Source organism: Typopeltis vanoorti, chromosome 24 (genome assembly GCF_054136105.1).
Source record: "Typopeltis vanoorti isolate ZY-2024b chromosome 24, IOZ_Tvanoo_1.0, whole genome shotgun sequence".
NCBI lineage: Eukaryota > Metazoa > Arthropoda > Arachnida > Uropygi > Thelyphonidae > Typopeltis > Typopeltis vanoorti.
In genome coordinates, this window is record NC_143572.1 from 60,803,066 (window position 1) to 60,819,616 (window position 16,551).

Genomic DNA, 16,551 nt, shown 5'->3' on the forward strand with positions numbered 1-16,551 from the left:
TGTAGTGCTGTCATAGTAGCTTGAACACCCCTTGAGGGTGCATATCAGGCAATTGATGACAACATTAACATTGCAAATCCTGAGCATAAGAACATTTTCAGTTATCAATGCTTTTCAGTCTATAAAGAACTAGACTGACTAATTCACTGATAAACAGAAGTTTTATCATAGTACTTCTGTTTCGCAAGCATAAGATCAGTTTATGATAAGTGATTAAACAAATAAATCGTATTTATTAATATCATTCATTGTATAAAACTGTTTTAATTTTATTACCTGACCTCTCAAAGTTTTTTTAATCATCTTCTCATGATGTGGCGCATTAGCCTCAATCTCTTAAAATAAGACATTATTATAGGTAAAGTTACTCTCAGATAACTACTACGAAAGTGATAGTAGTGATAATAAGGAAATATTGGATATGCTGCATGACCAATAAACATTCCATAGGAATAAAGAGATTGTGAAGCATGATATTTCAACACATTTTGAAATATCATGCTTTACAAGTTGGAGTTTATTTGGATTCCTAATGACATACCTACACATTTATATTTAACTATGTTTAATGATAAATCAGCCAAAAGAAGCTTCTTAAAGAAAGTAGATTGCAGGACTACTTTAATGCAACTCAATTTTACTGAACTAACAATTTATCATTTAATATTAGAGCAGTATTATTTATTTTTATCTTTTTAATAAAAGGGAACTAACCTTTTTTCCCACAATATATAAACTGTCCAGTGTGCATCCCCTCGGCAGCAATGAACAGTTCTTTCTTTTGCTTATAACGATAAGGATCCCTAAAGACAACCACAGCCAAAGGTGCACCACGGCCTGGATCATGAATAATTTCCTATAAATAATGAGACTATCTTAGTATAAAAGTAATATTCTTTCCAAAAACAGACATTTACAATGTATTTCCATAGCTCAGTAATGATTATGTTTGTCAGCAATTACATTCAGGAAATCCGTTCCTTTACATCATCGCTAAAAGTAAGCTAATCTACTGTGCTCCTGACAAACACTACATATACTTTATGTAAATTTCAATCACAGTCGAGAGCAGAATTACATGAAAGGCAATGACAGGGTGCAGAAAATATACATCCCCAATGTCACAACCTGGACTGATCAAGGTTTGATTATGAATGAATACATTGCTTAAAAAAAAAAAAAAAAAAAAAAAAAAAAAAAAAAAAAAAAAAAAAAAAAACTGAATGCATAAGAACAGCTATATTGTACCTGTGTAATGGCTCCTATGCATTTGGTATTTTTTTTTGTCACAGATCATTTGGACTTCAATTTGACCATTCTGCTATCTTAATTCACTTTATGCTAATTCGACTTTCAACCCACTTTTTTTTTTTTACTTTGATACTTGAGCAATAATATTTATCATACATAACATGTATGTTATTGTTTCATTTGATAAACATTTTTTAAAACTGTACATTTAATAAACCACTTTGTTATACAAACTACATACGTTTATTTAAAAAAATATTGTAAGATTATAATCGATACCCACCTTCACTATTCCTTTAATGTAACCATGACGTTCAGCAAAATCAACAGCCCGAAGTTTTGGAGCTCCTTTACGGTGCTTTGTATGACTCCTGAAGACACTCCCAGCACCCTTTCTCTGACTTCTAATAACTCTACCCATCTGTATAACTAGATACATAAAATGTATTTTCTAAGCAGTGGTACATAAGAAAAATAGGGTTAGGGTCAGTTTAGTTTATAGTAAACATTAATACATGAAGAACTATATTAACAAATCTATGCAGAGAAAATGATGCGATTCTAATAATGGAAGATTTTGAGCAATTACAAAATCTTGGCTTTACAAACAATACTCGAGGCCTATTTCACAAGAAACGGCCAAATGTCACCCCTCAATAGAGGTTTAGTGGGGGGTACAGATTCTTGTGACCGCCAAAGTAAACTGCATGCACTGCGTCAAAATATAATGCGCTTGCATGTAAAAAAGAAAGTCAGTAATGTAAGGTGCCCATGAGTGTCCTGCTCATCTAGTGCTTCAGCCAGCTCTATACTATAAACAGTGTAAAACAACTCATAGGTTTGCTAGGTTATTAAAAGTCACAGTATTTATTACAATATATTTAGTGCATATCCACATTTAATAAATGCGAATATTAAAATGTGTTTTTATTTTATTTCTTTCTACTCGCTTCAGCACCCAGACGTGAAGCACAGTCTCTCTGCTTACCGTTTTAAGCCAGAACTGATGATGCTAATAATCTCAAGTTCCTTATGATTCTGCTACTTATGTCATCTGTTCGCTAGACGTTGATTATGTTTTTTTTTTTTTTAACCCAACTCTCAGATCCACAACTTAAAATTGGCTTGAACATTAAACTGATAGGTTATGTTTTGGCTAATTTCTCTCATAAATTTAAAACTAAGTTTAATATCCCTGATTCTAATATCATTTTCCATCAATGTGATCCATATAGATGGGACAATTAAGAGTGTAGATAGGATGCACAGCTGTCTTACATCTGATTTTATCACAAACCATCTTTCTATATTTGCTCTGTACAATGTTCCTTTTACACCATAATTGTAGTATTTTGCACACCTTTTCTCTGGGCACCTTGTAGTGTACTTTTGCCAGGTCTACCAAAACTTAAGCACAGATCTTTGTTATGCGCAGTCATACCCTGCATTACGATGATCCACTCATACAATGGTTTTAGCAACAACACTCCCTGAATCAATCCAGGTGCAGTTTTTGTGAACCGTTTACAACATTGCTCACTGCATCTTCCTGTGTTCAGCTGTGAATTAGACTGGTTATAACTATTTTTCACCTTATGATTAATAATGGCAAATAAGTCAAAGTAAGGGTCCTGTTGATGCCAGTGAAAAGAAAAAGTGCAGACCTATTACATAATAAGATTAAACTTGTTTAAACATAGGCTAAACTCAGTGTGCCCTACTGTTGGCAGGTGATTAAAACAAAGTTCTTAGTGAACTAAAAAGTGTTACACTAAGTATAGTGTAACACTTTTTAATCTGTCCACAGTTGAGAGAACTTTAGCTGGCAGAGTGCCAAGAAGTCAGTTCATGTTGAATAGGAGAAAAGAATAAGGGATGTATGAATGCCACCAATATGCAAAATCATGTGCTTTATATATATAAAATTTTCCAACTGTTATACAAGCAAAACACTATACCACTTTAAAAACTGAAATGTTCATAAAAGAAAAGCTAATTTTCTGACATGTAATATAAATACTCATCTCACGAAACGGATTGATTACCATATTATCGGAATAGACTTGCCTTCTGCCATGTGCAGAAGTGTCAAGGGTTCTCTTATGTGTGGCTGAACTATAATTACTACAGTTGTCTGTAAACATAATCTTATTGGTGAAATTGAAAAACATTAAAATGTATATATAAAATGATATTGAAAAAAACCTGAAAGGGAATATTCAGTTGTTCGTTGGTGGTGCAAAATTAGTAGAGTAATATAATCAAGGTGATGTGGAGAGCTTACAGGATGAATTTAAACAGGCAGTCAGTATGAATGAACAAAAGATGCATATCAGTTTAATAGAGAAATGTAAAGTTATGCATTTTGAGATAAATAGATTACAAGCAGTGTACCACACTGATGGAAATGTACTCCAGAAAATAGATGAAACCAGGAATTTGGGGATGGTAGTAGACAGAGTTGAAGTTTAGAGGACATCTTGCTAATGGTGCCAAGGCAGCTCATAGGATTACTTGGATATTGAAAAGCACACTAACAAACACAGGTAAGTTATTCTTCTTTATGGGCCTTGATATATCCACATCTGGATTACAGTGCTCAGGGTTGGTCTTCTGGGTTTCTTGGGGATGAGAAAGAGGTGGAGAAGATTCAGAGGCAAGCAACTAAGAGGGTGAGTGGTCTGTGGATTGCAGAAGTTCCTTGATAGGAGAAAAAGAGGAAATATGATAGAGACATTTAAGTTATTTAAAAGGCTTTTATAGGACTGATGAAGGGAAGTATTTCAGCACTTGGCTAGAGAAGCCAGAACAAAAGGTCATCTCTGGAAGTTGAATAAAGCTGTGGTTAGCAGAGGTGAGAACATGTTTTTTGCTTGGAGTTGGGAATGAGTGGAATGGGTTGCCAATGTCAGTTATGAGTGCTTTGTTAATGGATTCAAGGAGAGGTATGAGGTTGTGTGGATAATTTGGGTCTCCCACGAGTCTTTGAACTCAATGGAGATGGCCATACAATAATAATTTTTCATAAAGGGAAGCCTTTATTTGGCCCAAACCTAGCTTGTCTTAGTCCAAGTTTTTTTACAATTTTTCTTACTATCACCTATGGTCTACCATAAAAGCCAAACACGCTAATACCTATATACTCATACCAACCAACTTAGAATAGAACACTAAAGGATGTGTTCTAAGGAGTTATGCACTTAAGAATGAATATGAAATTATATGGAAAATCTTTATAAAGAACTCTACAACAAAAAGCAATTCATAGATCCCTCACAACAATGCTACTAATGATGTCAATTTACAACACCAAATAATAAGTAAATAATCAATATTTAACTTATTTGCTGATATTATTATTATACAGACATGGAACTCTTTTATGCAAATGCAGTATTATTATACATGGAATCTGAAGCCTTGAAACCAAACCTATCCAAACAATCTATCATACCTCTCCCTGAACCCATTTACATACAAAGCAATCAACTGACTTTGGCAACCGGTTCCATTCATTCCCCACTTTCCAAGCAAAAAATCTAGTCCCGACACCTCTACTAACTATGCCTTTATTCAACTTCCAGGGATGACCTCTTGTTCCTCTAGCCAAGTACTGAAACATTACCACCACATCAATCCTATAAACCCTTGATTAACTATTACTCTACCTAATTTTGCATTAACAGCAAAAAACCGAATATTTCATTTCAGGTTATTCCAATTTCATTTATGTACAAAATAAACAATAGTGATCCAAGCACTGAACCTTGTGCCAAACTACTAGTCACAAGTTTTTGCTTTTGATTCTGCATACCACTTTTTTGATATCTGTACAGCAGCAATCCTCTTATCAACATAACCATTGTCATACCAATCCCAATTTTTCTAATTTGCATAAAAGAGTTCCATGCAGTATTTTTCAAATGCCTCTGCAAACTTCAGCAGAATCATCATGTTCTCCAAACCAACAGTTCTTCATGCCTGTCCAAAGGTTGCAAATTTAAATACAACCTTTAGATTTGCAAATTAAATATATGGTTTAAATGTGGTGCAGAGCTTATATTTATTAAGGCATTCTAGATATCTTTTCAGATGGGACATGAATGTATGGGATGATAACAGTTTACTGTAGTGTTGCATATTAGGCAGTGAAGGGGATTCCTGTGAAGCATTTAGTATTTTATTATAATTACAGCTATTTTGCCTGCTTCAGTTTAGGAGTGCCCCTGTTTAAATGTCATTGGCTATTTACTCATGGATTCTTAGGGCCTTGTGAGTGTAAATGTACCAAAAAGTATATGTAGCATAAGGAATAGAAATTTACACACACCTTTTTCTGGGTGTTGCGGCTTTTCCTCTCTTCTGTGATGTCGAAAAACTACTGAGTGTGTGTGTGTGGGGGGGGAGGCAATTTGGTAGAATTAAGTTAGAAAAACCCGGGTTTTTTTCCCGTAATATATATAAACATATATATTATATTATATAGGGTGGGGAAAAGGTGAAAGGGTTGATTTTTTAAAAATAGGGAGGGGAAAGGTGGTTGACGGGGTGCGGTCCGTTTCGACTATTCGTGGTCGTCATCTGAATACATTGGGAAAGTGGATGCTATGTCAGGTCGGGTAGGTGCTTCTGCTTTTGAAGTGTTTGTGTTGTCGCCTATTGGTCGGGGTTGTGACCTCAATTTTATGTTGTGAAGCTTCCAAACCTCCGAGATTATGTAGGGCCTGTGTACGTTGACAGAGTTTGCGTCACACTTAATAGCTATTGTTTCCGATATTCTGAGCATTGTTTCATTGTCTTGTCTGTCTACTATGATGGCCTTGTCTATCTACGGGGTGTGTTTTTGTTCAAGGGCGTGAACAGCTATTTCCGTTTTTCCTGTGCTTTGTATTTGATTTTTCCTTTTGATGTTACGTTTTTTAGTGTTTAAATGTTCTGGAATAGGGATGTTAGTCACGGAAGTGTTCTTGTAGTCTTGCCCATAGAGACCTGATGGTGGAACCTGTGTAGGTGATGTCACAGTCTTTTTGGCAGGGAAATTTATAGACTACATTGTGCTGTTCAAATATTTCTTTCTGTGTGTTAAGTTTGGTGGATTTTAGGAGGTTTGCCAGTTTTTGGTTTGTGGTGAATATCAGTTTGTAGTCAGTATGTTTGAAGATGTATTTATAGGCTTATGGATTTATAGACTTATAAACTGAAGCAGGCAAAATAGCTGTAATTATAATAGTTTATTAAGAGGAGTAACATGGTAGTTTTCCCAGAAATAATATACATAATTTAGTATTTTTATTATTCTTTGGGGATTATAGCTATTGGCTACAAAAGTGTGACAAGTGAGTTTACTGGTAAGAGCATTTTCATTGCAACATATACCTCTGACCGTGTGAGCTTTGAGTGTCTGTTTTCAATGCTTAAGTTTCTAAGTGTGCTAAGTAGAAATCGCCTAAAAAGGGGAAGGTCCACAGCTGTCCTACTTAGTTGTTTGTATACCCTCCATTTCCACGTGAAACAACCAGCATGTACTATGGCTACAAAAGTAAATTTGAATGCATTCAAATCTGGGGAGGAGCCACTAATAGTTCAGTCGGTATAGACCAGTGATGGCAAACCTTTTTACCCCGGTGTGTCAAACATCCTTTTTAAAATATTGACGCTGTTGATGTGCCACTTGCATACATGCGTTATAAATCATAGATGGTGACTTATACATATCATATTAGGCTATTTATTTAATAGGACATTGATATACAATCTATGAATTCATATTATACAATTAATTTAATAAACTGAAATTAGTTTTTTCATCAGAATACCGATATTATTCAACATCCAAGGTGTGTCACCTGAAACCCTCAAGTGTGTCAGTCCTGACATGCGTGTCATAGGTTCGCCATCACTGGTATAGACAAAGCCCTTTGGTAAGAAAGACCTGGGTTCAATTCCCGTCTATGACGTGAGAAACCTTTATCTGGTCTCTTTCGACGAAAGGGAAGTTAGCTGGTGTCATACGGAGGTAGGCCCCCCCCCCCCACCTGGAAACTCTGGTTTTTCCTCCTCCAGAAACAGGCAAAGCAGCCCTCTGAACAAACATGGACTAGTGTTTGTTCACAGGGCGAATATTGCCGTTAGGGGATACACCAGAGGAGTGACGAGCTGGCTGCATCAATTTTTCGCAAGCTCCTCATTTAGGGAGACTCAACCTATCCTAAAGGATGGATGAGAAGGACAGATAGGATATCCGAGGAGAAATGGGCTTGAGCAAATCCAGGGTTTCAATTAACGGTACATCGATAAATAGTGAAGTAATATTGAAACTAATCATTATGTATGAACTTTTTAAAATGTTCTTTTAATATAATTTTTAGGTAAACAGAATTTTTAACTAAAGGAACTAAAGAGGAAGAATTACCTGTGTAGAGGAGGCTAATAATTTAGCCAAAAGTCATGTTTTTATGTGAAAAGGCTTGAGTGTATGTTTCTTTTGGCAAGGAAGTGACTTTCTTCAGTAACTTATAAACTTTATTCTTTTGAGAGTTAGTAGGACCATGATCTATGAATTGGTATGCAAATTGATGCATGTGTAAAAGTACGTGCATTTTGTTTTCACATTCTGTTATATGCAAAATCACAGTTACGTCACCTTTGTCTGCTTTACAATATTGCTGTAAAGATTTTGATGTAGTTTTTCTAGGAGGTTTGGACTGGATTAAGATGTTGGCTACATTCAAACAAATGCTATTGGCTATAACTGGAGGCAGGTCATCACATAATCCATGTTCAATGGATACCATTTTTTTCACTTTTGGAACTTGCCTAGGTGAAACGGCAATGGCATGTCCTTGACACAATGTGCTGACAGTTTTTTCCATTGAGGGCTACTGATAAGTTCATACAACAATCTTGAAATTGCAGTCTACAGGCAGAACTACAATGTTGGAGGATTTTGAATTTTTTCTGGTGCTATTTGACTTTTTTTGAATTCTTTATCTGCAAATGTGTTGGAGATGATGACAAGGATTATCTACAGTTCAGGGTTTAAAATATCACACAGTTGTCGCATAGAGTATTGACAGCTCCACACGAGTAGCACTAATCTGGTCAGACAATACTATTAAACCAGCCCGTTTGTAAATATGTAGGGCCTGGCCGAATGAAACTTGCTTTTAATTTTGATACAGTTTAGTATAATATCAGTGTCTCAGCACCTCTTCATTAAATATGAACCATTCCTACCATTATCTTAAAGTTCCTTTGACTCTCAGTATTAGGTTTTATACCAATAAATTTCTCAAGGCTCCCGATACCATTGAAATGCAGGCCATCCCACTCATAATTCCATTCTTTCTTGAAACCCACACCACCGATCTAAAACCTCACAACAGTTCCTTCTACATACCTGAACATCAAACAAGGACATGTTTCATGTCAATAAAACATAAGTGCCCATTTATGCAGAGCAAACAGTAAGGTAGTATTAAGATTACTTATTGGGACAAGGAATTTATATATATATATATAAAAAAAAAAAAAAGACTGTTGTAAGTTCAAAAGAAATAGGAAGTGTGCATGCATGCACACACACACCACACAGAGTGAGAGAATCAAAATTCATTACAAAATAACGGTTAATGATGGAACCTTGCTTAATGTGCAATAGGATATGATATTACTACTCTCCAAATTTTACGTGGTATATAGATTTATGCATACAACAAAATGTAAATGATTAACTTTCCATGTAGTTGATCTACCTTGAAAGAGAGCTGAAGAACATTTCCCTTTCTACACTGATCAGCCTTTTCAATTTACCCACATATTCACACTCTCCAACAATGAAAATTGGAGAGCTATCTTATACAGTGGGATCTGATAGTTATATGTGAATATTTATGAGACTATTCAGCAGCAGAATCTACGTTAAAAATTCCCACTACGAAATATTCATATTTATGTATACACCTGAAAGTTTAAATACCATTTCTGGGGGAAAGCAATCATTTAGTAGAAATTATGAAAAAAAAAGCAACAAACCTATAATTTTTTAGAAGCAAGCCTGACTGACAGAGTAACAACAGCAGGAACGAGAAGTGAGATGAGGTATATACAAAATGAAATTAGATGTACGGTGGATACAAATAGAGTAGTAATATACAGGCTTCTATTGCAAGTTTTTTTGGTGGCGCTAGTGAGCCAAGCGCTGTAGACGTGTCTAAGAAGAGCTCCTAATTGAGATACATAAAGATGGCGTCCAGGTCGCCATATTTGTCTGAAAACCTTAATTTAAAAGACTTGATTCAGTGTTCCGTTTGCGAAATGTAAGCATCGAGGAGAACGGTTGGAGTCTGGTTAAACAACGATTGTGGAGTGAATGTGTGCAAAAAGTGTAAAGAATGTGAGGATTTAAAGAATGTTTCAGGTTGTGTGAGTGATATTGTCGAAAGAGAGAATCTAGATAACAGCGACATTCGAGGTATGAACGAGGATGTTTGCGAGGTAGCACCTGATAGCTGTGAGAGTGGCGTTGATAGAGTGAAAGAAGTTAAGCATAAAGAATGATTGAATGAATCATCGGAAAATAAAAATGCCGACACTGATGCAATGAGTGAAATAGCTCTATTACGCGGAATGATACATAGTGTAAAGCAGCAACTGGAATGTTGGCAAAAATCTTTAACAAGGGGTACCGACTAATAATTGGCAAAAGTATGATAGAAAAAATAAGGATATCATAGTGGGTGTAAACAAAATGAAAGACTGTGTATTGTATGGAGATTCCCTAGTAAGAGCTGTGTTAGTTGAGAGTTTAACAAAATCGTACCAAACCGGTGCGACCGTAAAGAATGTAAGCGAGTCAATTAGGATACAAAAACAACAGGTGAAGGAATTGATAGTGGTAGTGGGTACAAATGATTTGAAAGGAAATAAAAAGGCTATGATTGAGAGAGTTAGGATGGTGAGTCTGTTGCCACGGCATGACAGTGAAGAGTATAGAAGGAGGGCCATAATTGCTAATGACTTTATGCGTGAATTATGTTTGATGAGTGGTGTGGAATGAGTTCGATGGGTGAAAGGATTTATATAAAATGGATGGATTACATCGGAATGGATTTGGTGTGCGGAGACTTGAAAAGGTGTTGTCGAATGTGGTGGAAGTGAAGTTACAGAACCAGGGAAACTAGAGTCATCAAGGTGGGGGGGAGTAGATTTGCAGATTTTAGGGAGACAGTTGAGTGTGTGAATGTGTGTAATAAGCCCAAGCGAGTAGGAAAGACCACGAATCAGAATGGGATAGTTAGTATAAGGCATCAAAACAGGGATGGGACAAATCGGTTTCTTCAATTCATGTATACAAATGCCAGAAGTATTAGGAACAATTTTTGGCCTTCGTTGGAACTTCCAGACCACAGGTTATTGGCATTAGTGAAACATGGCTGACAGAAGATGACACAGCTAGTGGGATTGAATGTGAGGGGTATGGTGTGTTCAGGAGTGACAGGGAGAATAAAATGGGGAGAGGAGTGTTATTGATGATAGCTGATGAGCAACAGCCAAGAAGAATAGAAGTGGAACTGCAGGATAGAGAAAAGAGCACATTTGAGGCTATTTGGTGTGAGATTGAAATTAGCAGAACTAAATATACAGTTGGGTGCTGCTATAGACCAGGTGATGGAATAGATGAAGATAGCATGCATAAACAAATAGAATAAACGAGTGGAAGGAGAGTAATTATTATTGGAGATTTCAACTATGGTAACAATGCTTGGAAAGAGAAGAGGACACATGGGAGGAAGGAATTGGATTTTATGCAGTTATTAAGGGATAACTATCTGCGACAGCATGTAATGGAAAATACTAGGGGTCAGAGAGTGCTTGACCTGGTAATTGCATCTGAGAATTTGACGGTAACCACGTTGCCACCAATTGGTGAGAGTGATCGTAGGGTCTTGACTTGGGAGGTGGCTAAAGTTGTGGATTTTACAATTAAGACGGGATAGATGTGGAATTATCGGGCTGGTAAGTATGACAAGCTTAGGAAATTGATTGTTTCAGTGCCATGGCATGTGCAACTGCAAGGGCTAGAAGTTGATAGTGCATGGTACGCGGTAAAGAAGTGTTTGCATGAAGCAATGGCTGACTGTATACCTAGAGTCCGAATAATAAATCAAGTAGGGGTTAAATGGATGAATAACAGCATTCAGCTTGAGCTACAAAAAAAAAAAAAAAAAAAAAAAAAAAAAAAAAAAAAAAAAAAAAAAACTATGGAGGAAATTCAAGGAGAAAGGTGACCCGCAGGCACATGAACGGTATAAAGTGCAGGCCAGAAGGGTAACGAGTGTGGTAAGAAAAGCTAAAAAGGATTATGAAAGAACATTGGCCATGCAGGCTAAAGAGAATCCTAAACAGTCGATATGTTGCAAGTAAAAGGAAAAAATGTATATGGCAGAATGATTTTAAAGAATGTCGATGGGAGGGAGGTAACCGAATCAGCCTATATAGTTGAATTACTGAGTGAGCACTTTGCAAGAATATATCTTCCAGGTGGTGACATTGCAGAAATGAATGAACCAATAGATTATACAGAAATTGTGGTGAATGAAGTGGGGGTGAGTAGTCTATTGCAAAACGTCGATGTCAATACATCTGTGGGATTGGATGGTAAACCAGCTCGTGTCGTACATGAAGTGGGTAAAGAATTGTCAGTACACTTGACCATTTTGTTTAATTTGAGTCTCGGCTCTGGATTAGTCCTGAGGGGGTGGAAAGAGGGGAAAATAGTTCCACTGCATAAAGGTGGTTCCAAGACTGCTGTTGTAAATTACCGATCGATTAGCATATCAGGAATCATTGTCAAGGTCTTAGAGAAATTAGTCAAGAAAAGAATACAGGATTGGATAGATGAAAATGGGATATTGTATGGGGGCCAACATGGATTTGTGAAGGGTAGATCATGCCTCAGTAACTTGCTCACGTTTTATAACACAGTGACAGCTGAACTGGATAAGGGTAATGGGTTTACAGTGATTCTACTGGACCTTGCCAAGGCCTTTGACAGGGTACCACATGTTACTCTAATCAGTAAACTAGAGCAGATGGGGATGGATATAGGGTTGGTGAGATACCAGAGAGTGGAGTCCAAAAGACGGCTTGTGACTAGTGGTGTGCTGTAGGGTTCTGTTCTTGGACCACTACTTTTCAATTTATTCATTAACGATATAGGAAAGGACCTGAGAGGAAATGTTCACCTGTTTGCTGATGATGCAAAGTTGGGTAGAGCACACAGGATGTCAAAATTTCGCAGGATGATTTGGATAGTTTGGAGGACTGGGCTAGGGAAAATGGATGTCAATTTAATGTGGCAAAGTGTAAGGTTATGCATTTTGAAGTGAAAATATTAGCAACAGTATATCACATTGTTGGAACTGTACTCCAGGAGATTGATGAGGCCAGGGATTTGGGAGTGTTGGTGGATAGGGAGTTGAAATTTAGGGGCGGGGAACACATTGGAAAAGTGACCAAAACAGCTCATCAAATCACTTGGTTGCTGAAAAATAATCTAACAAGCAGAGACAAACAAGTTATTGTTCCTCTATATCGAGGCTTGATAAGACCCCATCTAGACTACTGTGCCCAGATATGTGCGCCAGGGTTTCTTCTTGATGTGGAGGAGGTGGAGAGGATCCAGAAACGAGTGACCAAGATGATAGCAGGTCTGTGGAATGAACCTTATGAGAACAGGTTGAAGATTTGTGGGTTGCAAAAATTGGTTGATAGGTGGAAAATGGGTGATATGATTGAGACATTCAAATTACTGAAGGGTTTCTATAGGATTAATCCAGAAGATATTTTTGAGAATAGGATTGGTGGTGGGAGGACTAGGGGCCATACATGGAAGCTGGGCAAGAGTGTGGCTAGCAGGGGTGTTAGAACTAAGTTTTTTACTTGGAGAGTGGTGAATGAGTGGAATAAACTGCCAGTCTGTTGTGGGTGCTATGACCATGAATGAGTTCAAGGCGAGGTATGATAGATACTGTGTGAATGCTAAATAGTTGCTCTTGACATGATGTTTGGACCTCCCTCGATGAGCCTGTCGACTCCTTGAAGTTGCCTGAGATAATGATAATAATAATAAAAGGTATGGTGAATGTGAAAGTGCATAAGGTCTTTTTCCAGGAGGTGAAGGAGGATGAACAAGGTGCTTAATAATTGTGGTTGGATCAAATCATTCAGTTGGACATAGGAAGAATGTGAGGATGGACATCATGAGTTTACAGAGAAGAGTGAAAGACATGGTAGGAAGAGTAGCCTGCGTTGGCAGGTATGACAATGACAAACTGCAGCAGACAGCAAAGATCTTGAATGAAATGTTAGCAGAAATGTGTGGGATGAGTTTGCATAAAAGTACAGTATAAGAGTGGAATACGTTTTAATAGTTTTTGAGTGATTTAGCTGGAAAGGCTGCCACTAGAAGGAAATATTAGCAGACATCATAGAGAATGCAAATGAACCGAAGAGAGAATGATGCGATTGTAAATGGAGAAAAAGCCAAAATCTATGAAGATATAGAAGAATGGAAAATTTAAAGATAAAAATGTTAAATCATTGAAAAATAGACAACAATTTAATTTAATCTCATCTATCTATTGTAGATGCTTTTGACAAAATACACAGAAACAAATTATGGGATATAATGACAAAACAAGGATATCCATTACATTCAGTACAAGTTTATATAAAATAAAAATACCATGCTTATATGCAGATTATATTACCAGACTATGAAGATGACATTCAAAAATCAGTTTATCAATTAAAAAAAAAAAAAAGTCAACACAATTTAAAAATTTCACCAAAAAAGTCACAGAAAATAAAATAGATCAGATGACACAGTTCAATTACTTAGGCTGCATAATAACACCTTAAAGAAAAAAATAATAAATTTCAGAAAACCTGTAGAATAATTAAAACACTGAATTAAAAAAAAAATATATCAAGATGAGAAAATCAACTAAAATTTTATAAAGTAATGGCCACTCCCACACTATTATATGGTTCAGAAAGATGGACTGTCAAAAAGAAAGATGAAAGTAAAATACAAGCTGCAGAAATGAAATTTTCTATGAGAAATTAAAGGGTGCATAAAATTGGATCATATAAAAATTAAGACATCAGAAAACAGCTAGATATTCATAACATAAATTAAAAGAAAATGGAAGGAGAATCTATTTAGGATAGAAAGATAGCTACCAAAACAGGTGGATAAATATAGACCAGAGAGAATTGAAAAAATGTAACAAGTCCTTGAAGAGCATGGTAAATAACACCACAAGATCCTCTGTAATGTTTCCTAAAAATGAACTTATTAACCATGCCCCGGCAGCTGCACCCCCTTCGTGGCGACACCCGCTAGAAGAAAAGATTTACAAATGCAAGAACCAGAAATAAGATGCTCTAATGGAGGACATAGGATAGTTAAGATTTAGATCTGGTTTTATCATCAGATAAGATTGTGAATGGAGAGACTAATCTTTTTCTGAAGTGGAATTATTATTTTTTTTCTTTTAAATATCTGACATACAAAAGATTGCAAAACCTATAGCAGATTGGTGTGATGTGTGGGCAAGTGGATAAGAAGAAAGAGACATTTATTTGAAAAGCTGAAGATTGTATAGATATGAAGGAAAGGAGACAGTGAAGTTCATCCAGTGAGATTCAAGATGGACTGTAAAAGGGAGTTGGTTAGCAGTGACTCATGTTGAGTTTTTTTTCCACTTGGCTATATCTTATAAACTATATACTATAAACTAAAGATGCCAAGAAGTTATATTCTTGGTTTCATCCTTTATCCAAGTGCAAATAAACAAAATTGGCATGTGAACTTCTGGCACCAGGAGCCTGCGTAGCTCAATGGATGTGGCATTCGCACACCATGGCGCTTGACTGCACGAAGGAAGACTTCTTGGTTTCGAATCTAGTCAGCGATTGAGAAAATTTTTCTAAGCCTTTTTCCAACCGGTTCCTGAGTTAGTCGATCTCTGGTACGGGCAAGCAGGTTTTTTCTCCCAGAAACTCAAGAAAAATCGACCGTAGAACCCACACTATTTCAGACATTAAATATATTGTGTTAGGATTAGGGACCACGAGATGGCAGCACTTGTTGAGCAGTCTCTCTTCACTGCGTGCCGCTTAATTAGTGAGCCTTGGGCCAGCTATCTCTGATTGGGTACCAGAGACTTTTGTTTAGTTAGTTTTACACAGTGTTTAGCTTTCTTACATGTTTCTGTATTCTCTAAGAGCACAAGCTGACTTATTTGCCAAGAACTTTTGATATGGTTTCATCTTTTCCTTCACTGCCTCTTTCTGTGTTCACCATGGAGTTCTGATTTTTTTATCCTTGCAGAAAACTTCACCACATGCCTGTCTGGCTGAATCAACCAATCAATGTTTTCTTCAAGGCTTGCCACTGAATCTCGAAGGTTTGGTTCATGTTCTCAAACTCTGTCATTTTTTCTTCAATAATCTTTGTGTATTTTAGTCTATAGTTCACATTTGAGAGCTGCTCAACTTTTATTCTCTTTAAAGCTTTCTTACATGTTTTTCTTTTCAAAATGAAATTAATTTTATCCTGCTGAAGACTAAATAGTGATCACTTCCAATTTCAAATCCTCTGTACACTCTGGTGTCCTGCAACAGGGAGAAAACATCATCGACAATAACATAGTCAATGAGACTTTTTTATTCCTTGCCTGTTCTCTCCATGTGAATTTGTGCACATTTTTATGTTGGAACATGGTGTTAGTATAGTACACCAACAGATTCGAGACCCTTCGACATTTCTGTGCACGTCAACAGAAGGAGAATTCATTCCGTATTGTGGGATGAGCTGTTTATTATTACACGTCAGAAAATTAACTTCTCTTTTATGATCATTGTAGTTTTTAAAGTGTTAACTATGTTGCTTGTATAACAGTTGGAAAATTTTACCAATAAAATGTGATTTTGCTTTATAGGTAAAATTCCTATGTCCTTCATTTCTTTCTAGCCTTCAGCATGAATTGACTATTCTTGGCAAGTCTCCAATTAAAGCTCTCTAAAGTGTTGGCATACTATAATAACCAGTCCTTGTCCTGAGCAGAAATCCAACAAATATTTGCCATTATTATTAGCTTTGCTCTTTTCTCCCAATTTTCCCAAAATATTTTTGTATGTCTTACAATCATTTCCTACTCTGCTATTTAGATCCCCAACAAGGACCAACTTTTCCTTTTTCATTGTGCCAGTTGCTTTCTCTAAATCCTC

At 36.4% G+C, this 16,551-nt stretch overlaps 1 protein-coding gene across 1 annotated transcript in view; it reads right to left on the reverse strand.

Moving 5' to 3' along the window:
* RpL8 (ribosomal protein L8) overlaps window positions 1–16,551 on the reverse strand; it is a 52,033-nt gene that overhangs the window by 30,668 nt on the left and 4,814 nt on the right. The window contains exons 2-3 of the mRNA XM_090413292.1: window positions 1,535–1,680; window positions 715–856 (exon numbers count right to left, since the gene is read on the reverse strand). Of these exons, the coding sequence (XP_090269418.1) occupies window positions 715–856; window positions 1,535–1,672 (280 nt within the window). The 5' untranslated portion in view covers window positions 1,673–1,680. The remainder of the gene's footprint in view (window positions 1–714; window positions 857–1,534; window positions 1,681–16,551) is intronic.